The sequence below is a fragment of the Pholcus phalangioides genome, unplaced genomic scaffold (genome assembly GCF_987345545.1).
Source record: "Pholcus phalangioides strain wild (caught in Gottingen) unplaced genomic scaffold, Ppha-v1.0 ptg000003l_1, whole genome shotgun sequence".
In the NCBI taxonomy this organism is placed as follows: domain Eukaryota; kingdom Metazoa; phylum Arthropoda; class Arachnida; order Araneae; family Pholcidae; genus Pholcus; species Pholcus phalangioides.
In genome coordinates this window covers 19,017,885-19,037,040 of record NW_028301596.1, presented here as the reverse complement: position 1 = coordinate 19,037,040, position 19,156 = coordinate 19,017,885, and the positions used below count along the sequence as shown (strand labels likewise).

General features: G+C 35.1%; 1 protein-coding gene across 2 annotated transcripts in view; it reads left to right on the top strand.

The window, feature by feature from the left end:
• Window positions 1–16,661, top strand: part of LOC149088211 (uncharacterized) — an 88,130-nt gene extending 71,469 nt beyond the window's left edge. For both annotated transcript variants that reach the window (XM_089245560.1, XM_089245561.1), the window contains exons 12-17: window positions 106–308; window positions 7,132–7,270; window positions 8,565–8,672; window positions 12,861–12,964; window positions 14,474–14,585; window positions 16,036–16,661. In XM_089245560.1, the coding sequence (XP_089101686.1) occupies window positions 106–308; window positions 7,132–7,270; window positions 8,565–8,672; window positions 12,861–12,964; window positions 14,474–14,585; window positions 16,036–16,311 (942 nt within the window). In that variant the 3' untranslated portion in view covers window positions 16,312–16,661. The remainder of the gene's footprint in view (window positions 1–105; window positions 309–7,131; window positions 7,271–8,564; window positions 8,673–12,860; window positions 12,965–14,473; window positions 14,586–16,035) is intronic.
• Window positions 16,662–19,156: the final 2,495 nt, after the last annotated feature.

Here is a 19,156-nt window from a genome sequence, read left to right as displayed (position 1 = left end):
TGAAAATTACTATTCTAGATCACATTCACTTCAAAGTGACATTGTTTTTATCCTTTTTTTATTTTTGTATTCTGCAAGAAATGTTGAATGTACTGATTTTTACAGAACTTAAGAGGAATCAAAGTTGATAACCTAAAGGATACATGGAAAGATTTCACGCAGTCTGTGGGTGCTTTATCTGCAGTGGAGCATCTTACCTTTGGGCAAGTTCCAGCATTTGTTCTAGAAGCAGTTGCAAATAATTTACCAATTTTGCAGCGCTTGGAATGCTATTGTTTGACTTCTACATTGGAGAAACGAGAGATGTGGTGAGTAATATGAATTGTTCAATGCAAACCAGGGATTTGAAAACTTATTACATCGATAAACTTGGGGAATAAAATTGTAATTATAAATATTTTGAAACACTCTCTTTTGATCTCAAAAAATTGGCACCACCTTTAAAGTGCTGCAATACTGATCCCAAATCACATCCATATTACTGTTTTAAATATAATTTTATCATGGTTACCTTTGGACAGTTTTCCAATTCTTTGATTTAGACACAGGTATTTTAAAGAATTACAGTGTGAGATATTTATTTATTTATTTTAATTTATTTTATACTGTCAACATTCATTATAACCAACTGGTACGGTAAATCCAGAATCTTTTCCTATTCACCTCATATTATTTTTCATCAAATATAATGACATACAGAGATCATTCATTCCAATAGAACAGTGGTCGGCAAACTTATTAGTCAACAGAGCCAAATATCAACAGTACAACAATTGAAATTTCTTTTGAGAGCCAAATTTTTTAAACTCAAACTATATAGGTAGGTACATTGTTATTAACTTAATTACTCCTAAGCTGGCCTTCTCTAAAAACGTCCTCGATCTGATTGAGGTACATTCGCTGAGGTCAACTTTCAACTCTCTCATCTACACTCGTCTTGTATACTTGTTTTGTCTATCTCCTTTCATTCTTCCTCTCTATATGTCCAGACTATCTCAACATACCTTTCTCAATCCTTGACACTACATCTTCTTTCACTCCACAATGCTCCCTAAAATTAATTTAATAAACTTTACTCAAAGTTAAAAGTTTAACTCTTAGTTAAATTGTAGGTACATTGAATAAAACTTGATATACTTAATAACAATATTATTTATTGATAAGATTAAAAATTGTAAGGTATCCATAAAATTAAATCATGACAATGACTGACAAACACTAATGTGAAAAATGGCCTTGCATCTCCTTGGAAAGTTTGGGTAAGTCAAGTTTGTATGTTGTCTTTAATTTTAGGCATAATTCCAGGTTCTCATCAATAAGACGACTTCTCAATTTACTCTTGATAAGGTTCATGCTTGAAAATGATTGTTCGCATGAATATGTAGACCCAAATAAGGAAAGAACAGCAAACGCTAGATTTTTCAGCTGATTATATGAGTCAGGAAAACTATTCCAGGTGTTAAAAATCAACATGTCCTCCTTCTCCAGGTCTTTTTCAAAGCAGACCGCTTGTGCTGTGAACTAAGTTCACATTTGTTTTTCTCCAATATTTCTATATTAGCACAAATATTTCAATATTAGCACAAAGACGTTCAAATTTAGAGCTCCACAATTTTGTTTTTTACATCCAGCAATTGCATTTCAAAGTTGCTGATGTCAATATTAAAGGGAGAAAAATTTAATTCCGTTACAGTAGCTGTAAGAGGTTTTTGACAAAGGCTAACGTTGCTTTGCTGTTTCTGAATTCCTGAAACCTGTTGAGAAAAGCTTCCCTCATACTTGGAAGTGTTTTTAAATAGTAAATGTGTCAATATCAGAATTATTTTCTTGGTAATGTTTCAACAGGCTTTGAAAGTGAATCAAAGTTTCTATTTCAAAATCTTGAACAAAGGGATAATTTGTTTTTGAATGAAATAACTTCTTCTAACATTAAAAAAAATTGTTTCCTTTCCCCTGTAGTTTACAATTAAGCTGATTTAGATGAGACATAACGTCTACCATGAAATAAAATTTTTGGACCCACTGATTGTTACACTGGTCATACTTTTTGCCCCGTCTGTTGAAATTGTGACAATTTTATAGAGTGGAATATGATGTTTTTCAACGTACTCAAATTACATCATTTGCTATATCCTCTCCACGTGTTTCACCTTTGAGTGGCAATAATCCTAAAAGTTCTTCTTTAGGACCTGGAGATGAAATAAATTGTTAGGAAAAGTGAAACTTGCTCTATATCATTTGTTTGATCATTTTTGTCGCACCACGGCCATTTTCTGCACACGAGGGCTAATTAGACAGGGACCTACAATTTATTGCCGATTCCGAACGGCACAGGGGTACAACAAAAAACGGCGACTTGACTGCAGAAAAAATTGCTACCGCAGGGAGTCCCCCATCGAGGGGTTAGCGCGCCAACCTCTCGATGAGTATAAAAACAAGCCTATATCATTTGTCACAAGACTCGTCAACTGCTATTGATAAAACAAACTAATTTAAGATCTTTGACTTGCTGGTTGGTTATATTCAAAGACATTTTGACTGTTCTATCTTTCACTGTTTTAGCAGACAATGGTAACTCTTTAATTTTTTTTGAATATCTGTTTTGTTCTTAAAATCCCAAAATAGCTCTTCGGATTTTCTTGTTATGAGCCAATTTTTCCAGGTCCTAAAGAAGAACTTTTAGGATTATTGCCACTCAAAGGTGAAACACGTGGAGAGGATATAGCAAATGATGTAATTTGAGTACGTTGATAAACATCATATTCCACTCTATAAAATTGTCACAATTTCAACAGACGGGACAAAAAGTATGACCAGTGTAACAATCAGTGGGTCCAAAAATTTTATTTCATGGTAGACGTTACGTCTCATCTAAATCAGCTTAATTGTAAACTACAGGGGAAAGGAAACAATTTTTTTAAATGTTAGAAGAAGTTATTTCATTCAAAAACAAATTATCCCTTTGTTCGAGATTTTGAAATAGAAACTTTGATTCACTTTCAAAGCATAAAGCTGTAACTTTATGCTTTGAGTAGTGATATAATGTTATTTAGATTAACTGTTAAAGTTTACTCATTACGATACAATCAGAAAGTGGTTATGGCCGTTCAGAAAAGGGGGAAGGTTTCACCCAAGTCCACATTTAATGTTATGAAACAATTTAGTAATAACAAGAATAGATCTCAACAAATGTTTTACGCAATAAGTCACCAAAACAATTGCAATTTAAATATCACATTGAAGATGAGGCCCCCTTTAGAAAAAAATACAGATAATTAGATTTAAGACATGACAATTGAACTCGAAATACAATCCTTTGAATAGACAGGAATCAATTTGGGTAGGGGGTCTAAATATTTAGTGGGACATGATAGTCGTTAATTAAAAAAAAATTTGTTGGCTTATGAATATATCTGACTCCCTTCTCTGCGAAATGCGACAAAGACGGGTTCACTGTAACATGGTTCGTACGGTCCTTGAAAAAAAAAAGTTAATTTTCATGGCCTTGAAAGTACTTGAAAATTGATAAGAGTCCTTGAAAAAGAAATTTGTTTTAAGAATTCTGCGAGAGTCCTTGAAAAATTTGTTTTTTCCGAAATAGTTTTTGCCACTTTTTTTTTTTTTTACTCTGTAAGTGATGTCCTATAAGGCTTTTTCCCTGTGCAAAGCACAGGGAAAAAGCCTTAGCAGCCAATAACCCTGGATAATTGGATTTAAAGCAAGTTTTTCCCCATTATTCTTAAGCCGGGTTTTTGTAGGAGCAGGTTCTCTGTGCAGCGTGCAAAGTGAATCGCCCAGCGTGACACGCCGTCCACTCACCAATAATACAAGTTCGACTGTTTTCCTAGAGAGCACAACAAGCCTCATGGCAGTGTTTTATGTCGGGTGTGATTGGCCGACTGCTTCTGGAGGAGTCAAATGCGTTGTGCGTCACTCGTTTTACCGATCTTCTCTTCATTTTTGTTTTCTTTCACTTCCCTTCATCGAGCTCGATGCTTCCCTTCAAGCCGAAGTATGTAAATGACAGAGTAGCTGATGCACCACGGTAGAAATACACAAACGCATAGTGTGATTATGTAACACGTTTCTGTCGACGCGAAATGATCCAGTTTGGTTCATGCAGTGCCAAAAACCTATGTTGGAATGTTTTTCCCCCTTTTATTCTCTGTGCACGTGGAACCGCTGGGCCAGACGCAATATGTAAATCGCGGGCGGCGTGCTCTCACCCTCACGGGAGCTCAGCTTTATACTGTAGGCTGGTTTTTTTCCGCGTGTATATCTGGATTTTTTTTTTCTCCCTGACATTGCCGGTTATTTGTCAGCCGTTTTATTAATTTTTTTTTATGATCGTAAATGATCTTGTTTTTTTCCTTGCAACTTTTATGGAATAAAAGCTAGAGTTCAAAATGAACTTCCGATCGTTGTTTTTTTTCTTTGGCTCAGTCGGCACGCTCTGGCCACCAGCAACCCACTTCTAAGAAAACCCGGCTTTATGGTAGCATGTATCCTGCGATCGTATTTAGACGTATTTGGAGTCGTTGGAGGTCATTAAACTTTTGTACTAGGTATTTTTTCTGGAGGACTTGAGAAATCAATATCTTAGGAAAAAAAAGTTTCCTAATTTTTGCCAAAATAATTTCAGCTTTTCGGTCCGTAAGTGAGCGAAGCTTCCTCTGATTACTGTCAATCATAGGCGGAGATTGACTTGGAAGTCTGGGGGAGGAGCATGATGATGATGATGTCAATTCATATATGCATATATACATTAGATCAGTCAACTTCACCTTTCACGTTAGCCCCCCCCCCCCCCCGTATCTCCGCCCATGCTGTCAAGAAAATATTTATTGAGGAGTGATGTGAAGCGCTTGTACAAGGTTCTTTCAAGAAAGAAAACAAAAAATGAGTAGCAAGTGTGTGTACTTTTAATTACTTGTGGCTGAAAAATCCCTTCTATCAAGATTGGTTGCTGAGTGTGCCAGACAAAAATGCCGCCAAATGCGAGCTGTTCTTCAATGGGTGAGTTGGCGCTGAAATCCATTGCACTTATATTACTGGAGGGAGTATGATGCAGGGCCATAACTAGGATTTTTGTATTGTCTTGCCGCTCCCACCAATTCGGAATTCGATAATTTTATAACGGTGTTCACCTAAAAATTGCCACCCGGGGCAGTTGCCCCCCCTGTAGTAGAACTCAGTACACGTTGATGTCGTCTTAACCTGTACTACCGGTGCTGGTATGACGTCAGTGGCCTACATCATTCCTTGGAAGATCACGTGACACGTTGAATGTCGGCGCATCTCCGTTATTTTCTAATGGCATCCATAGTTGTTTAAAACAATGAATGAAAGAAATAATTTCAGTATCGATGATATGATTCCAAAATTAATGAAAGACGACTTCAGCATTGATAAAAGAGATAATTCCAAAATTGATAAAGCAATAATTCCAGAATTAATGAAATAATTTTAGAATTAATGAAATAATTTTAGAATCAATAAAAGAAAGAATTTCAGCATTAGTGAAAGAAAAAAATCCAGAATTGATGAAAGAAATTCAGAATTAATGAAAGAAATAATTTTTCTTTTTCTATCTTTAGAAGAGTTTTTTTTTTTTTAGTCTTTAAAAGAAAATTAATTGCAATATTTAGAGACTAAACTACGTTTCAATGGGGAAATTGACAGGCACGAACTGTGTTATTCAATGTGTCATATGTTTTGTATGATATATATATGTATGTGGCCTCCTTTATTCATTACGGATAATGTGAAATAAAGTAGGTAGAAATGTAATCTCTGAAAGTTTTAATCAAAATTAAATATGTGCCTATTCATGTGAAAAATATGCGTTTGTAAAAAAAGTCCTTGAATTTTTAAGTTTTATCTTGAAAAGTGCTTGAATTTTTTTTCGTTGGAAGAGTACGAACCATGTGTAAGCTTGTCAGACGAGATATTAGTCTGAAAATGTCGTTGATGAAAGCCCAAGGAAGGCCATCTTGTGGGGCAGAGGCCCCAGGAGCATCATCTTCGGATGGGTCGCCCCTGGTGGATCGCTTCAACAGAGATGACTAATGTTGGATGCGGAGGGAGAGAGGTGGCCACGGGAGAGTTGTCATGAAAAGTGGTAACCCAGGAGTGTTGTCTTCAGAGGTGTGGCCCCTGGTGGATGGTTCCTAGTAGTGTTGACCGATGTTGAATGTGAATGGGGAGAGGTGGCCGCGGGAGAGTCGTCATGAGAGGTGGTAGTCCACGAGTATCGTCTTCAGATGTGTAGCCCCTTGTGGATCGCTTCTTGCAGTGTTGACCGATGTTAGATGGAGAGAGGAAGCCTCGGGAGAGCCCATGAGAGGTGGTGCCCCACTAGGGTAGTCTTCTATGATCTGGCCGGGTAGCGGTTGACATTCCTCAGTATGGATAACATTGCATGTCCCCCCCCCCCCATGTTCCAAGAGGAGACTTGTCTTTTGCATCTATCTACCCCTGATTACCTTAGGAAAAAGCCTTGTTTTTGACTTTTTCCCCAACATTCCATTTCCGACCTACCTAATTGGTCGGAGAAGTATCACATGACAGCAGCATCAGGCCTTCACTCTATTTTTTGGCAAAAGCCTGCGAGGTGGATGGATAAGGTGCATGTGGGTTTTAGTAGTGGTACATAGGTGCTTGCATGTAATTAATCAATACAATTTTACTATCACTTTTTAACCCATTGAATTTAATTGCAACTGCTTACTCATGAAAGCAAAATGATTTTTTAAAAATTTTGTATTCCTTCCAAGTATAAATTCTCTTAAGAAGCTAATTTTTTGTCAACCGTTTAATATAACGACCTCCCAGTATACTATTTTCATTCAGTGGAACAAGGTGGGTTGTTATAACGAACATTGACTGTATATTGTGTTTGAGTAAAATTTGTTATTAACAATATCAATTTTTTTGTTCCTAATTTCCAAAGAAACAATTATGACCCAAGTCATTGAAAATTAAACTTTGTGCATTGTTAAAAACTTGACACTAGCTTATTAGTGTGTGATTAGTACCAGTCATAAAGGTGGTTAATTAGTCATAAAGGTTTCTTATCTCCAATGATGCTTACTATCATCAAGTTATCGCTTATATTTCGATTATTTACAGGGACACTGTGAGCAAGTTGAATTTTTTCCCATTTCGGTTTTTAAAGCAACTTAAAAAATTGAAAATTCGTTCTGCTGGTGGTCTTTCTTCTGTGGAAGCCCCTACACAGCTGAGCCATCTAAAAGAACTTCAGCATTTGGTAAATTGTTAATTTATTATCCATTTATTGTCCATAATTCTATTTTTTAGACAAGGAAAGTTTATCAGTATAATATATTGTGAAGTTGACAGAAAATCATTTCTTCTTCCCCTGTCTATTGAGTAAAGATGATATTCTCTTTAATAATTACATTCACATGCCCACTAGGCAAGAGCAAAGATAATCTGGGGTCCTTTAAGCACATCCTGTATCTAAACAGTCTGCATGCTTGGAAAAGTCTGCGTCATATTCAGCTATCAGTGGAGACACAGGAAGCTACTTGATTTGCTTTGCTAAATACCCTTGAACATCCTTTTTTTAAAGAAGTGTGTGCATTTAACGCCATTGTTATCTACTAACAATTTCATCTTTTACTCTTCATAAATATTGATGCCTCGGTTTTCCAACTTTGAAGCGCACATGCAAGCCAATCTCTCATTTGAAAAAGTCTTTCCATTCATAGCAGGCAGACCTTCAACATGATATTTACTTAACATGAAAATTCAAGCATTTACCATCTTCGCTTCAAAATATGGAAGACAGATTCCATACCTGCAAAAATATGAAACATTCACAACTCGACCATAAATACGTTAGTGCCACGCAACACAACATATTCCGGCACGTGCAGATTCATTAGAAGTTCTGCAGATAAATGTGTACGAGGTGCAAGTGCAGGGATGACTTGACAATACCCAACATTTTTGTAGTTCTAGATATATTTGTTCTACGCCTTTCACAATTTGGCTTTGAAAAGCTACTTCAATCAATAACATCATAGCATGCATAATTAAAAAAATATATATTCTGTAGCAACTGATGTATAACCCCATCTGAACTTTATCGTCATCAGTTAGACACATGCTCATTTCCACAGTGTATGAGTGGTCATAATGTAGTTTGACTGATTACTGTGTATATCACTATGTATTTCATCATATTAATGGCTGAAATTCTCTAGATGTTGAAAGTATTCAAATAGAATTGTTTTTGCTGGAATGCAAACAATTAGAGAAACAAAACCGCACATTCTTTCAAACTAATAAGAACAAAAATAATTAAGCAGAGATCAATCTTGTGTTGGTTTGTTGGTGAATAAAGTAAAATTTGGAAAATGTTTCCATGAACATGAAAAGTTTTCTGTTGAACGTTCTGAACAGTTGTTATGCCCTTAGAAATATTTTAGTCTGTATCATTTATTGTAGCAAAATAGATATTTTTTGTAAGAAAAATAGATTATATAACCTGACTTTATTTACAATGAAAATATGAGCTCATTAAATGTTCTTTCCAGAGTCTGACATCGTTGAAAGATTTTCCAAGTAGTCACTTTGGTTTTCTTACTGATATGACAAATTTGGTAGCTCTTGAACTTGGAGATTGTTACTCTTGGACTAGAAAGGTAATTAACTTCTCTGTTGATTCTTTATTAATGTTTCATGCACACAAATATATATGGAAGTAAGATAAACTTTGCCTAACAATACTCAGAAAAATCACCAACACAAAAGGTAAATACAAGGAAAAAATCAATACTCCGTATGCATTTTGACACGGTATAGGTGCCATCTTTATATATGTATAGGTGTATACACACTATGGGTGTTCCTCTGAAGATAACACCCATAGTGTGTCAAATTGCATAAAGAGTTTTGATTTTTTTCTTTGTATTTGCCTTTTTCGTTGGTGATTTTTCTTGGTACAAATATATATTGCGTAAGTTATGTAACTCTGATTTAATATTTTTGTTATTCTTTTTGAATTTAATTTTGCCAGGGAAAAGAAAATTGATAATTTTGTATGCTTTTATCAACTGCTAAACAATTCTATAATATTTTTGATTAACTTTTCCCATGTTGTCAGTATAAACCAAACATTTTACCCCTTGACATCTCATATATGCAACAATGAAGATACAGTCGAACTCATGTATAGCAAACACAAATATTATAAATTTTCATACATAACAAAATTTTCTCTGGTCCTGTGAATTTCGCATTGCTTATCTATGCTATTTTGATTGCTTGTAACAAACACAAATTTCAGTGAAATTACCTTTATAACAAATTTGCACAACTTTTCACAAATTTCTCGTGAATCTTAGCTAAATCATCTTTTTGGTAAATTTACCTTTTTACATCTGATAATGCCCTCTTTCTTTATCAGGAAGACATTCTAGTAAGGCTTTTTTGGGTACTTAATAAGCCTTTTGCTTAACTTTTTCAAACTTTTCTCTGTTAAATATTATTTTGCTTGCAGAAAACCTTATTAGGAAGAAAAAATTGAGAATATTTATCCTCCCAAGAAGCTAAAATATAGAATACCTTTAGAGCATTTGCCAATTTTTTTAGCTAGATTCAGATGTTTGTTTATGGTGGGGTTATCATGTGTGACTATACTTTTGAGAATTTTCAGTCCAAAACATTATCCTATTGTTCCAAAAATTAAAAACTATGCTGTTGGTTTAAAGCCCAAAATAAGGGGGGGGGGGAATTAAAATTGGTTGCTTGAAGTTTGATATACATGGTTTTAAAGAACAAAGGGGAATTGGAAGTTTTTGGATAGTTAAGTGAAAATATTCTGAGGAAAGATTTAGAGAGAAAGCCCGTACCTATGTGTGTGAAAGCAGCTCTTTTTTTGTGATTAAAGAAAAAAAGAACAAAATTTTCCAGTGACCAGGCCGTTGGTTGAAGAAAAAACATTAAATTTTGCATGCTCATTAGGCAAAAATGATTTTGCATTTGCAGAAAAATCCAAACCATTTAATGTCCGTTATCATATTAAGGGGAATAAACCATGATTGGTAAATATTTTCATTGTTATTATTCAATACATAAATATACCTGCCAACTCTCCGGATTTAGGCGGGAGACTCCAAAATTTTCACCCTTCTTCATGCTCTCCAGATTTGTTAGAATTTCTCCGGATTTTGGCAGAAAATTAGATTTTCTGAGCTTTCACGTTGTGACATCAATGACTACCGTCGTCGTTAGGGAAAACACCCACAGAGGGCAACCGTGGTCATTTCCATCAAGCAACCATAAAAAAAATCTTGGTGACTGCATTTAAGCAACTGGAAAAGACGTGACTTTGTTCATTTAACGTTTATCTGCAATAATTTATCAGGGGGATGATCTTGGTTGCCAAAATTCCTGTATAATCATTATTGTATTGCATTAACAGCTGTGTGGTACACACAATAAGTTTTTTCGTCAGCAGCTTTGTATTTTAAAGTTTTTGTTTCCTCTGATTAAATATGTCGTCAGAAAGAAAATATAAAACTGCTTTTGAGTTCATATACCCAAGATTATCAATCACTGATAGCATCCATGAAAAGAAACGCTTAATGTTTTATGAACAGTCTGTAGATGTGATTTCTCTCTCTCTTTCTATTCTGCATGGAAAGACTGACATTAAATTATACTCTGCTCAGGGGCAATGCAGAACCTGCCTCCCTGGGGGGGGGGGGGGTGTTGGAATTTTTTCTTGATTGATTAAAAAAAAAGGGAAAAAATTTGAGGTAATTTTTTGTTATTGATCGTCTATGAATGTGGGGGAATTCCCCCCCCCCCCTCTCTCAGGAGAATCTCCAGATTTCTGGATTCCAAAAGTTGGCGCATCTGCAAAAAATTTTAATTTTTGGCTGATTTTGAAATTGTGTTAGCTCAATCTCATCTTAAGAATGCTGAGATTAAACGCATTAAAAATGCATATTTTTCATCAGAAGTGGCTTCCTTTTGCTTAAATCAGTTTTCAAGCTAGTACAGACATAACAAAGTTCACATATAACCAATTGTTTTATTGGTATGCCATGGTATGGCTAATTACTTCATGTTTAATTTTCTAGGCTTGGTATCTCTAAGCAAACGCAGTATTTCGAAAATCGGGAATTCAATACAATTTTTAAAATTATTGATGTGGTGAAAACCTCACTAAATTTCCGCATTTCTACAGTAAAATTGACAATTTTAACACTGATTTCTATGGGGATCATCCTTTGCCTGACCCTCAAAGTGATGCTGCTGATGATTGTGACGTCTATTCAAAATGCCTGTACTGGGAGGATTGAAAATATATACGCTTTATTATATACGATTATAAAATATATATATTGCATATATACCAAATGGGTCTCTTTTGGTATACATGCGAAATTCGGTAGCGATAGATTTAAAATTGTAGATTTGTATAGAGAACACTGTATACAGTAAAACCTTGATAAGTCGTCACCTCAAGTTATTGAAAAATTATGACGGCTTAAGCGGAGTTCCGTCAGTTTTAATGTGCAATGTTATAATAATCATATAAATTTAAAGTAATATGACATTTATTAAAGTATGAATCAAAATAACAATATTAATAAAATTTATAGATTGCGAAAGAAAAATAATAGCATTTTTAAAATCTTTTTTATCTCTTATTACTTAAATTATTGTGGTGAAATGTACTGTACACTTTGATTTATACTAGTAATTTTTAATTTAGACTAACAGAGCAACTGTTTGAATAAGTAGCTTTTTTTCATAATAAAAACTCTCTATTGCACATTAATTTTACATGTACATCAAATTTAATTTTAGTGTTTGAATTCTTCAGCAGTAGTTCATGATGTAACTGCAAAGTAATCTCGAACACTTTTGACTTGGGGGAGGGGCCCGGGAGCAAAAAGTAAACAGAAGACCTCAACTTGGGAAAGAATGTCTAATTTTTTTCAACAAAAATATTTTGTTCAAATTTCAAGCCCTAAATTAGTAGAGTCCATGCTTTCTATGATTATTTATTATCCGTGCCCGTTGCACTTTGACTTTAACTTGATTAATTTGATTCTTTGATTTACGTAATTTGATTTCCTTTATGTAATCTTTGACATATCAATAAATTTTGGTCTTGCCGGAGATGCACTGCCCCCCCCCCCCCCCCCCCCGGGGAAGGCGAAGTGCTTACGTTGCTTCTTGTGACAGAGCTTTGGTGTCTCGCGGTTTCTCCAATGGAGCCCAGGCAGAAATGAGATCTAGCTTGAACAGTCCCCAACGTTTCAAAAACCTTAGGCGGCAAATGAACTTCCCCAGCGTAACTTTCGTTACTTAAACTGTTCCGTATGGGTATATAGGATTTTATATTGACTTTTAAGCATATGGCAATGCTGTTAACAAGCTCTTTTTTTAATGGGAGCCATAAAAATACTGTTCCTCTTTCTCAAACTTTTTCATAGTGAGGACTTAACCGAAATTAGCAACGAGTAAACGAGGGTTTAATTACATTGTGGTCTATGAGAGCTGGAAGGGTCTTAAGAAAAATGACGACTTAACAAGGTTTTACAGTATATATATACATACACACACCAAGAATGTGAATATGGGGCTCCCCATGGTTAGGAAATTTCTTGAAATAAAGACCATCCACCCCTTCTGCCTCCGAGCATGCTTATGTCTTACTTTTAACCCAGTTTTAATGCCAACTAACATTCAGAGCAGCCATTTTCTTATAGCCATGTCCGTGATACTCTTTAGTCAAATGTGTTTGAGAGAAGAAAATGTTACTTGTTAAACAACTAAGTAATTTGCTATTTTTCTACTGTTACAACCTTTAGAACTACGAAGATCTGAGTAAATTGACTAATTTGAAGCACTTGAGGTTGGAAAATGGTGGTGGCCTGTATGTTGGCTTATCTGAGGCACTGGAGAAGTTGGAAAAGTAATACATCAAATTTTTTTGTCTGCATTGTTTAATATTGTGATTTTGTACAAACTTATATTGTATGCATTCATCAAAAGTATTTTCTAGTCATTATATTTAATGAACCAGTTCTTAACAAATAATTGAAAATTAGGAATCCTTCAATTTTCGAGCAAGGCCCAGGTCTTTGACTACCTGCTTATATTTCTTTGTCGAGTGGCGGGCCACATTCTGGTTAGGAAGAGGAATTCTTAAATAAAGTTATTTTTGGCAAGCCAGAATTAAGCCAAAAAGAAAAAGTATAGTCATCCTACCACGAGATGAGAATTGGCTACGGCACGTCATGGCACATCAAACGATTCTATTTTATCCTAGAAGGACATGCCAATCGTGAAAGCTCAGTCACTGATGAACTTTTCTCGATGTGCGATCGTTTTACCCAAAAAAAATTGAATAAAATCATCCGACGTGACATGACGCAGCGAAAATTCATCTCGTGGTCGTAGGACTATACATGAAGAATGATGAAACAAGGCCAGGGGTTTTCCAAACTTTTTGTTTTAGTTACTTTTCAAGTTCTAAAAATCTGTATACACCTTCTGTATTTGCTGTGGAGTATTTTTGAATCTTGTTATAACATGGTTGCAGAGTCTCCTGGATTTTCCAGGAGGCTCCCAAAATTCTACTCTGTCTCCCAGATTCCCGTGAAAAATTCCCAAATTTTGATGAAGATAGTAAAAAATCTATACTTTTGGGGAGAAACAAATTATTCCCAAACACAATTTACCCAGAAATAATACTTGCTTGTGTTTTAATCCACTAAACGATGCCACAAGCGTAATGTTAATTGTTCCCTTTCCTTTGTGTCAAATAACAAAAGCAAAAATTTTATTTGTGGGGGGGGGGGGGGGAGAGAGACAAAGTTCGTCAAACAACCAGCACTAATTTGGCCTTTCCATTAGAAATTGGTGGAATTTCTTGTATGTGCTTTGACCATATTTTCCATTGAATCTGTATGTCCCATTTCATGCCCAATGGTAAATTTTTTTGTTGGCATAATTTCATTTGAGAGTAGTAGTGACAGGTTATTTAATATAACTGGTTGGCAACTTGGTGCTAATCAGTGGTGGCTTGCACAATGTAAAATTTTTGCAAACGGGAAAAATTCCTTAATTGTTTTTCAAAAATTCTTTTTGTATGGAATTTGGATCCGTGCTAAAACCTCCCTAATTCTCACTCTCCAAAGTTGGAAGCTATGCAAAAATAACAGACAAATAGTAAACTGAAAATGGATAATTTGTTAAGTATATTCTGAAATCGATTGATTAAATTTGTTAATTTCTTGTAGTTTCAAATTAGAAAGGAACAGTGAACTTGAAAGAAAATGTTTTGTAACTTTAGCTGAAGTCATGCATTTTATCAGGATTTTTGTTTTACACAATATTTTTCATTTGGTTTCAATGCTTTTTTACAATCTAAAATGTTATATGAATGGAAGTTTATTTGTTCATGGCCTATTGCTTTTAGATTACAGGATTTAGAGCTGATGAAATACGTTATACCATGGGATTTGGGCCCAGCCTTGCAGAAATTGGATACTTTGAAGAAAGTCAGCCTCTGGCCATTCAGCAAGGATAATGTGAGTTCTTGACAAATTATTTATTTTGTTATTACAGTAAAAGTTTGCTATAATGACAGTTCACAATCGCGAAAAAAATTGTTGCTATAACGGACTCCTCGTTATAAGCAAACTTTTTTGCTCTGATAGGTACAAGCAGAGGCGGATTTCACGGCAGGCACCCCAACATCTGAAGGGTTCCCGAAAAACCCAAAATTTACACTTTTTTTAATTTAAGGGGCCCAATATTCTCTTCTGTGCCTGGGTCATCAACCGACTTTAATCCGCCTCTGGGTACAAGGTATTATAAATTGTTACTTTATCTGCTTTAAAACGTCTCTTAGATAGTAATTCTAGTCAGGGAATTGATCTTTGGTCCCACAGTAGTTATTTTCTAAAACATGGCATGACCAGATTCACTCCGCCTTACATCTTTTGAAAAATATTGAAGTGTGGGGATGGGTGAATCTTGGTTTGTTTATTTTGAAACTTGAAGTATTTCAAGAAATCATGAAGATGGGCAATAACATTTTAGGGAATTGATGAAATAATTCAAGCAAACATTTCTCTAAGACAGTGTTTCTCAAAGTTTGCATTGTGGCTCCTAGGGACGTCGCCAACTTTTGTCAGGGGTGTCACGATGAGCTTGTAATTTGTGTGCCTATTTATGCTTTGATGTGGTTCTTTTATGAATTTACGGTATCTATACTAAACTAGTCTAGGGGAGCCGCAGGTGAACCATGAATAAGCAAGGGAGTGGGGAGTGACAAAATTTTGAGAACTACTGCTCTCAGATATTTTTGCAGTGAATTTTGTATTTTCAAATCATTTTGGTTGACCAATTGAAAAATTAAGTCTCAATTATCAGTGCTCACTTTTATGGCTGTGTGGACTCTTTGACACTTTCCCTAGTTGGAAAGGACTCTGAACTGCAAAAGTTCTGGTCTCAGTCACTGGAAGAGACAAAAGTCAAATTAAATCACATAACCCACGTGTATAGTGAAGCAGCCCAAAAAATAGTGAAGGGGGTTAACAAAATTCTGTATCCCTTCTTTGTTTAAAGTACTTCCACATGCTTTTTTCAGGAGTAACATGAGCCATGATGATATTCATTGTTTAATTCTTGAAAAGAAGGAAAAGGTCAAATTTTTGAGACGTTGTAGTGAATGCTTCTCCCAATTTTCAACTTCCTATAGCCGAATATTATTTGTATCTTTGACATTGGATATTTGACAATCACTTGCAATTCACTCATTGTAACGAGATTCTCATTATAAGCCTTACTCATTATAACAGACTTTACTGTATTATTGATTTTGGTAAAAGTGGTGAATAAGAAAATGTATCAAACTTACAGAGATGGTTGTGGTATTATTAATAACCAGCGATTATGGATAACACATTTATTACACTTACTGTAACATATAAGCCTTTATAATATACATAATAAAACTTTATTTTACTTTTCCAGCAAGCATTAATCAACTGCAACACCCTTCGTCTCGTCCCGTGTATAACTCATGTGTTATATTTCTGTTGGGGTATCATATCGCCTGATGATTTCATCCCCATAGTACCAATTCTGAAGAAACCACAGCACGAAACTGGAGGTGAACTTGGTGAGGTTAAAGACGTCGAATACGAGGATCTGTTCAATGAACTTTGCGACATCATGATAGAATCCAAAGTTGAAATTAAATGTATAGCTGAAGGGTTCCTAAGAGAGTATTGTACTTTGCAGAGGTGATTTATTCTTCCAAAAGTCTTAGTTTTTGTCAAAATTACATCATTTGTGCTAAAAAAAAAATCATGGAACAATGTTGTCCACGTTTGCAACATGCACAAGAAACTGAACTCTAATCATATCAATTTGCTTGCTTGCAGTTCAAAAATTTTGTTCGTGTGTACAGTTTGTTTTTCTGTATTTGCACTTTTTTTCTTTTAATATTTAGTGGAATGTATATGTGGTTTTTCATGTTTTAAATGTTTTATTGGAAGTTAGTGTTGAATAACCGCAAGACATCGTACTGAAACATCATTTGTTTTTGTTCTGTCCTATTTACTGTTGTGCATTAAACGGGAATTTATATTTTTTAATGGTGGTTGTCATAGAGTTTTAGTTTCTATGTGTTTTTTTTTTTTTTTTTTTGTGATGCAGTGAAACCTTTCACAGCTTAATCCTTAATGGGATATTCCGGTCTTCATCAATATATGTTCTATTTGGTATGCATTTCATGTAATTTGATGAGAATCAATTTTGAGACCCTTTTTGATTTAGTGGGTGAATTAAATTTTTTCAAATCTTCACTGTTATATTTTTCAGTTTTTTCTTGACAGATACTTCTCCTTGATTTCATTCTTTTTAGTTTGGAGGCTGGTGGTCTGCTAGAAGTGACCAGGAGGCATATTAAAATATACAGTCGACGCTCAATTTTGCCAAACTTCCTATTTACAAAGACTTTTTTAAGACCTAATCCCCTGTCTCGAACAGCATGTAAAAATCTGCTCTATTTTTTGGACTATCATTTCTATGTATTCTATATTTTACAAACTCATATGCCCCACCCCCTTTTGCCTCTAGAGTTTGTTGTAACTGAAAGTAAACTTCAATTCAGGCTTTCTATATACCTTGAGAAAACAGAGGAAGGGGGTAGAGAGTTTAAAAATTTGCCATCCAATATGCAGGTGTTTCGCAAATACTTGCACCACCCCCTATAGATAAGATCGATCTTATCTATAAAACCTCTATAAATAAGATTTAACTAAAAGGGGTAATGACACATTCCAGGAAGGATTCTTCCATGCCCTAGCAATTAGGTTGGGTCAAGTAAAGCTTGAGTGCCAGGAAAAAGGGGTCTGTTTGTGGGGGTGACCATGATGCGAAGATGCATAATTCACTATTTGTGCATATGAATTTGGTCATCAAAATTGAAATGTGATCTTACATAAATTCCATGGAGTCATATATTTACCAAAATGTTGTGATGAAACAAACAAATACAAGTGATTTTTTTTGGAAATCATCCATAGTGGTGGGTGACTAACTCAATTTTTCATCATCTCTCCCATTTATGAACTTTGGAATGCACTAACTATTTATCAAGTCTGTTCAGGTTCATAAAAACAAGCGTAGACCATATCTCAATTCACAGAAAATCCAGACTATCCCACAAAGGATCAGAAATGGTGATTGACAGAAAAATAAAAGAAGTACGTTAATTTTTTAAACCATAAAAATCTGATACAGAAGTTTTAAAATTAGTTGCAAATGTTGCCGCCAGGTAATGCAACTATAGTATAGTTGCAAGTTGCACTACCTGGCGGTGTCACTACCTGCACTACCATTACTGTGTTTGAGAAATAGGCTATAAAATGTCGTTTACAAGTAGTCATTGCAAACGCATCACAGTTGATTCAAAATGCAGACACCTTTCGCAACACAGAGAGGGTATCCTCTGTAGTCACTCAACGTAAATGGATGCACATGCCTCGCAGATCAAATCTTGAAGTTTTGCTTAGTGTGTTGAAGGATTGCTTGGGAAAACAGTATTAATCCTTTAATTTGCCGCACAGAAGTCGCAGAAAGGTCAGATCAGATGAGTATGGAGGTCAATCTATGCCTGTTCCATAGATCAATGCAATGATTCTATTCCCAAAGTGTTCCTCAAGAAAGGCAAACTGTACTGTATCATTGTAGTACAGTGTGGTTTGACCCCATCTTGCATGAACTACGAAGTGTTTCGTCGATCCTCCAATCTAGGCAACAAATTGTTCAAAAACTGCAACATACTTTTAAATAGTTATCATTTGAGCCATCTCTGCTGCGAAATGTGTACATTTTGAATCAATTGTGATGGGATTGCAATGACTGCTTGCAAAAGACATTTTACAGCCTATTTCTTGGATTCCGCACCGTAACTTCAGTGTGCATCGCTATCTGTCTGCAACATTCGTAACTAGTTTTGAAACTTCTGTATCAGATGTTTACAGCTTTCAAAATAAACATACCACTTGTTTTTAATTTTCTATGATCGCCATTTCCAAGTTGTTTAATTTTGTAATCAGGGAGTCCTTTGTGGGGCACCCTGTAAATGAACTGTGTTGAATATAAACAACCTTGAGTGACGATCTTCTGTTCAGGAATGAGATTTTTTTCATCTAGTCATTTCTACATATCACTTGTGTTTTTTTGTGTTCTGTTTTATTAGTATTTCCACCTTTTTCCATGAATGTGAAAACTTAAAACTAAATTGCAAACTGTAATGAAATTCCTCTTAACCGTTTGAAGGCTGAACTATTAACAAAAGGTGCCAATTGTTTTGAAATTTGGTATTAGAGGCCCTTTTACTTGCCTATACAGAGATCCACTTTGGAAGTTGAGAAAAAAAAATTTCTTTGTTTTTCATGATGTTCCATGAAAAGAACATTGGTGCTTGGGGAGAGGTGAAAGCGTAAACTTGTATTGCCTATACAGAGTTGCTACCTGATACAGTTGAAAGTAGTTTCTATGGATGGCCGCAATGAATTACAGAGTTATGGGAGACGCTCTCAATATTACAGAAATCGGTTTTAAAAAATCGGGTCTTTGAATT